The 14,457-nt window shown below is 34.8% G+C and overlaps 1 protein-coding gene across 1 annotated transcript in view; it reads right to left on the bottom strand.

Annotated features, from left to right (window-relative positions):
• Positions 1-14,457, bottom strand: part of LOC106867254 (E3 ubiquitin-protein ligase Rnf220) — a gene marked incomplete at its 5' end in the record, with an annotated part of 61,967 nt that overhangs the window by 29,584 nt on the left and 17,926 nt on the right. The window contains 2 exons of the mRNA XM_089356465.1: positions 4,211-4,291; positions 12,408-12,450. Coding sequence (XP_089212591.1) covers positions 4,211-4,291; positions 12,408-12,450 — 124 coding nt within the window. The remainder of the gene's footprint in view (positions 1-4,210; positions 4,292-12,407; positions 12,451-14,457) is intronic.

Below are 14,457 nucleotides of genomic sequence, written 5' to 3'. Positions count from 1 at the left end.
TTAAACTAAACACCAGAATACATTGACAGTAACCAATCCTGTCCCCTTATGACTGCAAATTATCAAGGATAAAAATAAAATCAGTAGAAGTTAAGGATGAATCTGTTGGTAATTTTACAGAGAGTAGCTTAATATTTACTTCAGTTTTGTAGAAGGTACTTTGATTGCTTAAACTTCACACATCAATACCCATCCCTATATTACAGTTAAAACATACACCTAACTGTAAAAATAACTCCTCCAATAATTTATATGCAAATTTTCAGAGCATTTAATCCTTACTAAAACAGAGAATGGAAAGCAAAATATTTCTCTACGTAGAGAAATAAATAAAACACTGAAGCAATAATGCCTACATACCATAGACTGAATATGTATAAGGTCCAGCTTCAGTCACACACACACACAATACAGATTATACAGAATATGAAAACGAAAGTCCCCCCATCCCTCAAAAAAACCCAAACAAACAAACAAAATTTTTCATATTGTACTCTTCACATCACTTACTGTAACTGTAATATATTTTGTCCAACAACCTAAACAGAATATATACATATGTGTGTGTGTGTGTGTGTGTTTGGGTGTATGCATGCGTACATACATAAGATGAAAAGGGAAACCTAAGTAATATAATTTGATGTTTGTGTCATTCTTTAGGTAAATGCCGCCACAGTTGCTGGAATTGTAAATCACCCACCTCCTTCCACCGGACTACACACACACACACAAACCCATTTAATAGAATTTCACCTTGAAAGCGTCTTTAGTGGAAACATTGACAACTGTAAAAGACGGACCAATAAAATGGGGTAAATCACACAGTGGTTTCACAATGTCTAGTGAAGCACGGATGAAAGTATTTTAGCTAACTGTAAATGATAGATACTTTACAATTGAACATGTCGCCCTCGATAACACACCGTTTGATAAACATTTGCCGACAAATCTGGTTGTTCTGATACACTAATGATAAAAGGCGTCTCCATAATATAATACTTACCTAAGATAAAAGACATGTAAATGGTAAACTAAATTTGGTTAAGTTGTTTAGGAGAGAAAGAAAGAAAATAAAGCCAGAAGAATATTAATGTTGGCTGGAATAATTAGCAAGCCTTTGCCGGACCAGCTTAAATAATAAAATTAGTTGCCTGTAGACTATCAACAGATGGTTCATGAGAAAAGCAGAACAATAAATGAGAGGTAGATCCTCTTGTAAAGATTAAAAAAAGAAGTTTTTTTTTTGAAACATCTATTGTTCTATGCTAGCATGAGTCTAAGAATTAGGATATTTTCACAGGAACTTTTGAGGCAAATATTTTGTAGCGAGATGCCTTGTTGATCACATCAACCACCTGGGTAAAAATGATCCCTAATTTCAACCAGTTAAAGAGTAACATTTTGTATAGGGGACCCCATGGTAAAACAAGATACATCTAGTTAAGAAATATTGACAAATCTAGAGTTAATTAATAAGCTATTCATGATTACACTCAAGCATGCATATTAATGCCGACACTGGGTGCCTCTGCGTTTACTCAACTTGCTAGAAATAGCTACCAAATCTCCTTCATTCCATGATGAGGTGTTTGAAAACAGAGAAAATATTGGACATGTGCCAGGAAAAAAAAAATGTCCCCACCGTGATCACAAGTATACTGGATTAGGGCCGATCAGGGGCTAAGCAACAACACTATCATCACAAGTTGACTTTTTAAATATTGTAGTAAAATAGTATTTTTAATTGAAAACTAATCTTAAACAGTCTGCATAAAGAGTGTGTAGATGTGTATGGATACATGTATATATGTTGTTATTGTTGTTGGCACTCCGTCGCTTACAACGTCGAGGGTTCCAGTTGATCCGATCAGCGGAACAGCCTGCTCGTGAAATTAACGTGCAAGTGGCTGGGCATTCCACAGACATGTGTACCCTTAACGTAGTTCTCGGGGATATTCAGCGTGACACAGTGTGACAAGGCTGACCCTTTGAATTACAGGCACAACGGAAACAGGAAGTAAGAGTGAGAGAAAGTTGTGGTGAAAGTACAGCAGGGTTTGCCACCATCCCCTGCCGGAGCCTCGTGGAGCTTTTAGGTGTTTTCGCTCAATAAACACTCACAACGCCCGGTCTGGGAATCGAAACCGTGATCCTATGACCGTGAGTCTGCTGCAATAACCACTGAGCCATTGCGCCTCCACGCATGTATATATATATAAATGTAAACTGGATAAAATATTCAGTCTTTCCCCTTCTCAATCTAAAATTATTGACCATACTTAAATCAGATGCCTGGTCATGCCAATTACAATTTCCTTTACAATGACTATAATTCTACTCAACAACCTCATTCCACCGCCACACAAAGCCATACTTGCTCTTACATCTCAGACAGAATACCATTTGTACAAAGAGAAAAATCCATCGTGGATAACAACTCTCTGAACAATATCGACCCTATTCATACCCTAGTCTCCATACTTTCTTTTTTAGCACTAATCATATTACCAATATAAGCAGAATGTAATATTACACACACATACACACGACTCCTAATGAAGCCCTAAGCAGTCCATAGTTAAATATACTATCATTATGTACTCTTAATATATCTTGCACTCTTCAGATTTTTATTTCATACTAGTCTGCCAACATCCTGTTAAGCGGATTTTTAACTAATTGTTTACAGTAACGTTATAGAAGTGAATTCTCACAAACCCCTTCATTACATACAAAGAAGGCCATGTCTTAGATACTATCAAACTTCATGTCCCCGTTAAAAATAACGGTATTTAATTCTTTGATGTGCTAATTTTTAGCTCACACTTACAAGTTTTAGACTTCTACTGTTGTGCAATAAAAACCCAGTTATCAGTGGTGTCAATCAAGTTATAAAATTTTCTATGAGGTGGACATGAAAAGGGCCTTGATAGGGAAACATATATGCATTTGTTTTTATTGAATTCAGTTTTGGCCTTGGTAAACCTTTTTGTACAGTCTTACATGGCCTGAACTAATCTCAACAAGTCCTTTATTTAACTTGATCTTTTCATATATACATATATATATATATATATAGATAGATATATATATATTCTTTTATTTGTTTCAGTCATTTGACTATGGCCATGCTGGAGCACTGCCTTTAGTCGAGCAAATCGACTCCAGGACTTATTCTTTTGTATGCCTGGTACTTATTCTATTGTTCGCTTTGGCTGAACCACTAAGTTACGGGGATGTAAACACACCAGCATCGGTTGTCAAGCAATGTTGGGGGGACAGACACTGACATACCCCCCCCCCCCCCCATCACCATCATTATTGTTTAACGTCCGTTTCCATGCTAGCATGGGTTGGACAATTTGACCGGGGTCTGGGAAGCCAGGAGGTTGCACCAGGCTCCAGTCTGATCTGGCAGTTGGATGCCCTTCCCAACGCCAACCACTCCATGAGTGTAGTGGGTGCTTTTTATGTGCCACCGGCACAGGGGTCAGAGGAGGCTAGCACTAGCCATGATCAGTTGGTGCTTTTTATGTGCCATATATATATATATATATATATATATATATATATATATATATACGACGGTCTTCTTTCAATTTCTATAGTAGAATAGCTATAGTAGAAGACAGTTGCTCGAGGTGCCACACAGTGGGACTGAACCCAGAACCATATGGTTGGTAAGCAAACTACTTACCACACAGCCACTCCTGCACCTATACATACATACATACATATATATATATATCGATATATACACACACACACATACACATACAGTGCCTTAGCATGGCCACAGCCTAGGCTTAAGGCTGAAAAGAATAAAAGAATATATATACTGATACATTTAAATATAAGAAAGAAATACTTGCTTCAACAATATAAAGAAAATATTAAAATTTACAGAACTCTCCAAACCTTAAACAGAAGAAAAAAAAAATTGAATAGGAAAATATAACATTTAAGTAATAACACTGGATAGTATAAGAACTACCACATTTAATGGCATAAAAAAACACATTTCAACCCCCAAGAAAATGTCTCAAAGAGAAATAAAAGTCACCCCTGGTCCTGTATGCAAAATTGGGACTGCATTACAAGCTTTTAATGCACTAAAAACTTTTTTCTCCCCTGAATATGTGTTCCTGAAATTGGGGTGTGTCTTTTATGCCTTCAAATATGGTATCTATCAGTTTATCTTTATAGATACCTCATATCTCTGCTGGGAAGCTGCTTCTATAGTAGGAGAGTCTTTGCCTTTTCGACCCAATGGATTTTGGCATATAAGATTCTGAAAAAGTGAAAGAAAATAATATTTATGACAAAAAGAAAAAAAGAGAAACAAAGGAGTGATGAACAAAAATTGATCATAAATATATTAAAACTTTAACATCTTTATACTTGTTATTTCTAGAGCAGAATAGATTCATTGAACCTCATCTTATGCATTTCTATTTAGAACAAGTTTTTCAATTGGTCTATCTGAAGCATAATATTGACAGAAACATACAAGGAAAGTGGTTAATAGTGTGATAAATTTATACTGCTATATTAAAATATATTTATAATGTTATAGAGGAGTAGCAACACTTCCACTGGATGACTAGATAAATATGTATTTCAACTAAAAGCCCTGAGAAGCAGTTAATATGCTATATAAGGTAGCAACTACTTAAAGCTAAATGATGTATTAAACTGACAAAATAAAGATGGACATTAAATACCATATTATTACGGGAAGCATTAACTAACATCCCATTACTGACAACTGCTGAAACAATATCACATCTATCTAGAATGATTAACTAGTAACAAGTGCTTTAGGGAGATGATCACAGCAGTGACGACTTATATTGACAGCTATTAAACATCTAACACAGTCAGACATACATTAGAGACAGTCCTTCAATAGTCATTGCAACAAACAATATACACACACAAAACAAAAACTTACATTAAATATAAATACATCATAATAGTCATTAAATGTATATACATTATAAAGAAAGCCATTAAATATACATAACAGAGGCAAACATGTAATACACATTACATACAGCCATTTGAAAAAACACACAAATATATTCAAATTGATATATACATACATGTATATAAATACTTATGTCTATAAAAAGTATAATGATTGAGTATTTTTTAGTGTGGAACTATATTGTGACATTAGTCAAAGCAGATCTCACAGCTAAATAAAACTAGTTAAAAATAATGGTCATCCTTACTCCATGATTTGGTGGTAATGTTAGTAAGGATACTCAGGTGTAAATACCTACTTCATGCAGGGAAAACAAAATTTTGATTTCTAAAATCACATAATCTCAAACAAAAAAAAAAAAGAAAAAAAAAAGAAAAAGGCATATACATAGGTGCAGGTATTGTAATGTAAGAAGTTTGCTTCTAGATGACATGGTTCTCAGTTCAGTTCCACCATGTGGCACCTTGGACAAACGTGTTCTACTATAGTTTCAGGCCAAACAAAGCCTTGTGAATGTATTTGGTACAGAAACTGAAAGAAACCTATGCATGTGTGTGCGTGTTTATGTGTGTGCACGTGCATTTGTTTGATGCCCACTTGTCAACAGGTGTTGGTGTGTCTCCCAGTTTAACATAGCCACCTGCTCTTTAGATGTTAAGTCAAGTCTTCAGTGTTGCAAGAATATGAGCCCAAGTTCCAGTTTGAAAATAACTTCCTCTTTGCCTCCTACCAATCTCAGTTCCTTTGGAAAATGTAATGGTGCTGCCCTTTCTCTCCAGACCAAGCCATTACGGAAAATAGGAATAAAAAATATTTAGCAATGCATTGAAAAGCAGTGGTTTCCATACACCAGTGTGCAGGAGCTGCTCCTCCTCCTATGACTAAGATATTAAAAAAACAGTAAAGGTGATGTTTGAAGAAGTTGTTCTCACATAGAACTTGCTGAGTTACTTGTTTTTAATGATCTTAACAGCTTTTATACCTTCAAAGAATAATTTCAATGACAGACGGTCAGCTGTTCTTCATAAATAGTTTTCTAATCAATTTATCATTACAGGATATAACTTGATGTTAAGTGGAACACAAGTGAATTGAGACACTAGAATGGACAGTGACGGTATCAGGTGATGTACAAAGAGAGAAAGAGAGAGACAAGACTGTGCTAGTAGTCATGTGATGAGACTGATAGATTATTGTTGGATGAAAAAGTAGCATTTGCTGTCAAAAGAAAATAACAGAGCAGGTAGCAGTTGAGGGGTCTTGTCTTACGAGTTTCTTGGTGATTGCACAGGTGCTGGTGCCACAAAAAAGCATCCAGTAAGCTTATAAAAACCATAAAAGGTTGAGACAAGTGACAATGTGCTTTCTGGCAGACCTTTCCAACCTACGCCAACATGGAGAAGAAGAAAAAGAAAGGATGCTAAAACAGTTATTAATTACCAGGACACACAGCAATACATTTTCATTGAAGAGTTTCATATTTATTCAGATATTTCAAGCTCATCTATCACTCACCTTGCTCTTTAGATGATAGCTAGTAAAAGCCTCCTTAAATTAACAGCATCAAATAACAGTGCATTTATCTGAGCCAAAAATTCCTCCCATGACATCTTCTGACTCTTACTTTATCTACTTCATGTGTGTAAGGGAGAGGTGAGAGAAAGATGGTGAGAAAATAGCTTTGTGTTTAAACAGAAACTAGTGACATACAGAAACATTATACTCTCATCAAGTGAACAATTTAAGTTTGCTTTAAGTGATCTTAGCCATCTATTGACATTAGTAAAAGAAGCATAAATCAATTGTTTCATTCTGAATATGTTTATCATCAGTATTTGTTTTCTTTCATTTCATTTGTGATTAAAAACATTTAAAATGTTACTTGTCCATTGCTGGAGGCTAAGTTGTTCCTTCAAGGACAGAAAATACTTCAACTCTGAACTGTTGCTGACTCTACTTGAAGAACAACTGTGGTCGATGTTAATATATTGCTCACAGTGGAGCTGATACACAAATATTCTGAAAACAAGGGGTCCCTTGAAAAAAAAAAAAAAAAAAAAAAATGAAAACCTGCATCTTGATTGAGGGTGGGGGGAGATCCAACCACTAGCACACTCATACTATGTGCTTGAGCAGGTATTAAAGAAGTGCCCGCTTAGTGAATTAGTAAGCGAACCCCCTCCATCACTTCCATCCAATACTAATACCTCATTCCTTAGGTGCCATACTAAATACTTTGTCCAGTGCTTCATGCTTATAGTTTAAGAGTTTGTTCTGGCACCCCATCACTATCATGCTTATTTTCTTTCCAGCTACTCCCACCTTTATATAATGCAGAGTAGCCAAGTATCTTCTCAACAGCAAGACATCTGTGCTTGTCCTTCTGTCATACTTAAACTTCTCTACACCTGACATAAAATCACGTTCTGCACCATCACTTAGGGTAGGGGTACATTTTCCTGTTCTTTTCCCATCTTGCAAGCTACTCAGTGACCTCACTAGTGCCAATGGTATGAAAAAGCACCCAGTACACACTGTAGAGCGATCAATGTTAGGAAGGGCATCCAACCACAGAAATCATGCCAATGCTGGCATTGGAGCTTGAGACAGTACTGCAGCTCACCAGATCCCAACAAAATATCCAACCCATGCCAGCATGGAAAACAGATATTAAATGATGATGATGATGGTGATGGTGGTAACTCACTAGGAGCAGGGAATCTTCTTGCCCTACTTACAAACACTTACAGAAATTCAGTCTGAAAATTAAACTACATTGACAACATCAGAATCTAGTATACAAGTAATAGGAACTAGTTCTCTCCACTAGACTAAACAGCAACAATTTCTAGCTATTAAATAGTGACTTATGTGACTTCAATTGAAGTCAATAATTTCTTATTGTTTTTCTGGTCTTCTATTTGTTGTAGCAATATTATGACACTACCATGAAAATATTCTAAGCACTAAAGAGTTATCAAAATGGACAAATTCCCCCAGGAGAGTTTCTGAATTCTCTTACATGAAGTCTTTCCACTAATAGTAATTCTCTAAAGCAGATAATAAAGATTTAGACATCTGTTTTGTATTCCCAAATAGCAATAACACTAGATTGTAAACTAAGACGACTATCTATTCTGAGACTCAATAAATAATATCCTTCATCAAGAGATATAATATATTTTGAACAGAGTTTGAACTTATTCTCTCATTACCCCTTTTGTTAACAAATTTCTGTGGAAATGCACTGCTTTTAGCTCTATTAATTTCTACAATAATGAAGTATTTGGTAAAAATAGCTTTGTCATTATTATGATGGGGCTTAGGTCATAAATTAACATGAAATTTCAATGGAATTTTAAAATTTTGGTTACTTGAAAACAAGAAGCTTGATCAAAAGGGTTAATGAATTGATATGAGGAGACAAGGCAGTATTTATGACCTTTTGTAGTTGTTCTCCAAGACAAGTGGGTGAGACAGAGAAACTATGTCTTACGGATCACCGCAATAGGAAGCGGTGCACCAAGATATCTTCAGACGAGAGATCTAAAAAAACCATTGCTTCAGGCATATTTCATCAACTAGCTGCTGTACATCATCTATTCATATCTAATAAATCCATGTGATAATCAATGATATTACCATATGACATCAATAAAATATTTTACTTCACCTCAGTAGCAGTTATCAATAACAGCAGTGGAATGACAAAAATAGCAGAGTGCTGTATTCCAGTATCTAGTTACATTTTTTTTTTTGTTCTCAATTCAGCTTCAACTAGGGACAGGATTTTTGCTTTCATATTCTAGCAGAATTGACAAAATAATTACCAGCCATGTACCCTTCAACATCTCTCTACAACAAATTTGAAGGCCCTGTGAGGATGGTGGTGGATGGCAGAATCAAGAGAGTCCAGCAAAATGCAAGTCATATCCCTTTATAATGGAGGTCAACTTTGCCTTCATCATCCAAGGTTGGTAAAATACATAGGAGTCTTGTACTGGAGTTGATTTTATTGATTATTGCCTTGTGTCACTGTAACATATCAATAATAGCTATAAATGTTCAAACCAAATAGAAAACAGCTCTCCAATCCTCCTGCTCCCAATATCAAATCACACATTTTGGTGGTCCTACTAATGTACATTAACACTGTTTAAAACTAACTGTTCCATATATTAAAAACAAATATATTCATTACATTACAAAGACTTATGCTTGGTGAAGAGCAACATTAAGCATTACAACTTTTAATAATAATTTTTATGATGACGAGAGGGAAAGTGTAGTTGCTATTAACAAACCTATCATTATTTTTATACTGGTATGTATAGTAGTGCCGCAGGGGAAATGAAAAGTCATAACTGACCCTGTCAAAAATTGAATGCGAAGGAAAATATTCAATCAGCCAAATATTGTTTTGATCAACTTGATATCTTCATTACATAAAATGATAATCAAAACGATAATAAAGTAAGAAAAGGACAAGGAACAAGTAAAAGAGGAAAAACAACCCCCCCCCCCAAAAAAAGAAAAAGAAATAAAAATAGATGGCCAGAGCAAGAAGAGAACAAAGAAGCTAAACCATCCCCCATCACCACCACCATATACACAAATGTTGGCTAGAACTTAAGAAATATCACATTCACAGAAGACTATTCAACGATTTTCAATATCCTGAAAATATTAAGAAGTGACAAAATGAACATAGAAAACAGTATGGTTTGAACTGCTGCTAATCAAATAACTGATAACACAAAAATAATACTACTACTAATAATAATAATAACGACGATGACGATGATGAAAAAAGAAAATTAGACATATGCTAAAGAAACAGCAATTAAGTAGATAGATGACATTAAAATTTCACAGATAGGTAGGTAATTAATTTTGGCAAATTCACTTGAGTAATAACTGGAAGGAGGTACAAATATTATGAGAATATATAAAAGCTGTTGACTTAATCTGTCTCTAAATATTATTGAAAATAACTGAAACATCTATTTAGCACTTTAATAATCATGTTTAAGTATATGAAGAACTAAATAATACACACACACACACACATTGAAGCCAATGCTTGATGTACATGAATATACAAAGAGTACATCTTAGTGAGTTTCTGAGCCACAGAAGATAATACATGGAAACCATATGGAAGCTGTCATATGTCAGGGCAAAGGCTTACATTTTACATGTCACATGAAAGCACTGAGCTAAAAATGGTGTAGTTTTTGGCATTACCTGACAACAAAATTATCCACTAGCTCTGTGCTTTTGAAGACAAATGGAATAAAAAAAAACAAGTAAAGGTTAGAGACAGGAAAGGAATACGGCTGTAAATAATGCCTCAATATGTATTTGTCCAACCCATGCTTGCAAGGAAAAACTTACCAAACAAATAAACAAATCCTGAGTGCAGTATGAAGCCATCATGCAAACATGGAAAGTAGATATATGCTGATGATGATGATACACACATACATGCACAGCAGAAAGTGACCAGCCTTATAAGAACCAAAGCAAGTATCTAGCTTATAGATAGAGAATATCAAACTAGGCACCAAGCATCCCAAAGTAAAAAAAAAAAAAATCTGCTGCTCAAGGAATAAAAAAAAAACAAACCTAAATCATTACCTAGATCAAGTCACTGTAAGTAATGTGGGAGACAAAGATTGAAAGGAACTTCATAGTGCAAATCAGGTATCATTTCTCACCTGAGCACAAGTACCACATATTGCTTGATAAAAAATCCGTTAATTTTAACCCCAGTAGCATTTCAAATGTAGGAGAGATACATAATACATAAATTGTGTGTGTGTGTGTGTGTGTGTGTGTTTTAAATATTTTTTCTAAAGCCAAAACAGTGTATGTTAAAAAATTTTTTTACATGGCACCAGCACCAAAACTGATCCCACCAGTGCTGGTGCTATGTAAAAAAAAAAAAAAAGGACAGTCCATTTTGTAGATGATGCAGTTAGGAAGGGCATCCAGCCACAAAAACCACGCCAAGACAGACAGTGAAGCCTGATGCAGCCTTCTGGCTTGCCAGCTTGGGTTGAGCCATCCAACCCATGTAAGCATAGAAAAACAGACACTAAAAAAGACAATGATGACAAAAAAGGAACTATAATATACCAGTGTATTTTAGTGCCCACTTTTACAAGCTTGCAAGGGTTGGTTGGAATTTATCGAAGTAAAGTTTCTATGGCTGCATACCTTTCCTGCCACCAATCCTCATCTATTTCCAAAATACTGGAAATGAATAACACTGTTTGACAGGGACACTCATTTACAACTGTCACACGATGTTAAGACCAAGAGAGACAAGCATACACAAACACATTCACACACATACATATACCTTCATTCACACATACTACAGAACAGAAAAAATTAGTTAGCAATGCCTTTTCTCAGTAAATTTCTTGAAGGGGTCCTAAAAAAAAAAAAAATTTAACACACATGCATATGCAGAATGAACTTTTTTCAGTTTCTGTCAACTAAATCTGTTGAAAAGGCATTGATTGTTCTGGGGCTATAGTAGAAGATGGTTGCCAAACTCAGAATCATGTTGTACATACATGTATATAAAACCTAAACAAAGGATGAGGAGTAATCCAAACATGCATATAACCAAATGCAATACCAACAACTAAAGCAACAGTCAATTCAATAGGGAATATGTGAGCAGTATTATGTAATCTACCGCAGGAGAGGAAAGCAATGAGAAATGAAATGAAGATAGATTGAATTAATGGAAAATCAACTGGAGAAGTTGTTATTTCCATGAGTGGTTTCTGTAACCAAATCAAAGGTTATGTAGGAGTTTTATCCAAAGATACCTGGTCACTCAAATAATGATGTATGGGTCGAAATTTATAGGCCTTGGTTTGACAGGATACAGTGAGCCACAGGGATGCATTGTGTTCCATGTCAGCTTTGGCATGGTTCCTATGGTTGGATGCCCTACCTAGTGCCAACCACTTTACAATGTGTACTGGGTGCTTTTTTTGGGCCACAGGCACTAGTGGGGTTGTCAAGTAACTTACAAGACAGGAAAGAAGACAAAAAGGGGACAAGAGAAAAGCCCAAGTGGAGGGAAGTATTTGAAAAAGTGGAGTAATTATATGCCCTCCCCGCCACTATATATGTACGTGTGTGTATATATGTGTTAAAGAATTAGGCTCATTAGTCACCAGCAGAGCCACAAGTGTAAAATATGAATTTGTCTGAGTGTACAATGTTCTTAATAATGGTCAGCAGTGGTCTTCCTTGGACAAGAGTGGACAACCATCATATATTTGTGTGTGTAAAATACATATTCAGCATTAAAAAAAAAATCTAAAATTACAAAAAAAAAATTTAATCTATAAAAATGGTAAAGAAAGAAAGTTTTGAAAAAAACACTTACTTTTCGATTTTGTAATGTGGATTCTCGAGACCTGCGATTGACCCTGGTAAATGAAGCAGAATAAAAAATGTAATTTTATTTCATGGCATTAGAGAAAAAAAGAAAAAAAAAGAAAAGAAAAAGAAACAAACACAATATAAACATGTGTGAATGTTTTTGAATGTGAAGGCCAATGACTAACAATTTAGTATATAAGCAAATTTTTGACATGTTACAAAATGTGATATGAGTTTTTTTAGTTTCAAACAATGATTTGCAGTAGTTATTGCATGGTTCAATTCTGATTGCATGTGTGTGTGTGTGTATGTGTGTGTGTGTGTATGTGTGTGTATGTGTGTGTGTGTATGTGTGTATATGTGTATATGTGTAAATGTATTTACGTATGTATATATTCTTTTCCGTGTTTCACTCGTTTGACTGTGGCTATGCTGGAGCACCACTCTGAAGGGCTTTTTAGTTGAACAAATTTTCCCTATGACTTATTTCTTAAGTCTAGCACTTATTTTATCAGTCTTTTTTGCTGAACTGCTAAGTTACAGAGATGTAAACGTATATATATATATATATATATATATATATATATATATATATATATATATATATATATATATATATATATATATATACACACACACACACACATGATGGGTTTCTTTCAGTTTCTGTCTACCAGATCCATTCAGAAGGGTATAGTAGAAGTCATTTGCCCAAGATGCCAGCCACGAAGTGAGACTGAACCCAGAACCATGCAGTTGGGAAGCAAGTTTCTTACCACACAGCATTCTGTGCATCATATTCATCTCAAGAAAACATCTCATGTAGATGTATACATTCACACAAGATACTTTCTTGAGATATATACTGCAGTTTCCAACTTTTTACAGTATATCTGCATTAAGTATGATACACAGATATGTGTGTGTGTGTGTGTGTGTGTGTGTGTGAGAGAGAGAGAGAGCTCATTTTGATAGGATTGTATGCTTGTATATAAGCTCCTGTTAAATGTAGTCCATTGAACTTTGTGTTATCAAAAAATATACAACATTCAAAAGTCACAAGAAAAAAATTATACTGTGAAGAAGAAACAACAGTCAAAATAGTTTTCCATCCACTTTTTCCATGCTTGCATGAATCAGACGGAGTTTCCTCAAGCAGATTTTTCTATTGCTGGACGCCCTTCCTGTCGCCAACTCTCACTTTATATCCAAGTAAGGAAATATTTCCCCATGACCAAATGTTTCACATGGAAGACTGGAAATGAAGGATACTGTCACACAAATTCAAGACAAGGAGAGAGCAACACACACACACACACACACACACATTTATGTATAGACTTCTTTCAGTCTGCATCAACCAAATCCATTCACAAGCCTTTGGCTATTGTAGAAGACACTTTCCCAAGATGCCATGTAGTGGAACTGATCCTGGAACCATGTGGTTGGGAAGCAAACCTTTTACCACACAGCCATCGTTATGCCTAGTCATTAGATAATAATATTTTGATGTTTTCCATAAAGCAAAGACAGCACTGTATTTGCTGAAACAGCACTGACAAAAAAAATAAATAAACAAATAAATGAATAAAAAAACACTAAGTAAATGTAGAAGAATGAATAGTGATAGAAAAATAGAAATGTTCAGAGAATAAATCGCACTTAAAATGTCTTGCCATATTGATTAGTAAATTTTTTTATTTTTATTTCTATACTTTAATATACACAACAAATACATAGTTCCAAAAATATGACAACCAAATGGTAGCATATTATGTTCTATAAATTAAATACCAAATTAAACTTTAATAAAATAAACCAAACTATAAACAGTTTTGAGTTATTGAGAATTCAAGCAGCAGCCATGATCTTGTTAATAGGAAAGATTGAAGATACTAGTGAAAAAAAAAAGTTATATATTTAACCTCATATAAACTATGAGCCTCCGACTTTGATCTTTCATTCTAGTATAGCATTATTTGCATCATATATACATAAATATGGTAAACATCACTAAAAATATAACCACTTTCTTTACTCTTCCGTTTTAATAT

The sequence above is a fragment of the Octopus bimaculoides genome, chromosome 8 (assembly GCF_046866305.1).
Source record: "Octopus bimaculoides isolate indiv1 chromosome 8, ASM4686630v1, whole genome shotgun sequence".
Classification (NCBI taxonomy): Eukaryota; Metazoa; Mollusca; class Cephalopoda; order Octopoda; family Octopodidae; genus Octopus; species Octopus bimaculoides.
Note: the sequence above shows the minus strand (reverse complement) of the source record. Positions and strands in the feature narration are given on the sequence as shown.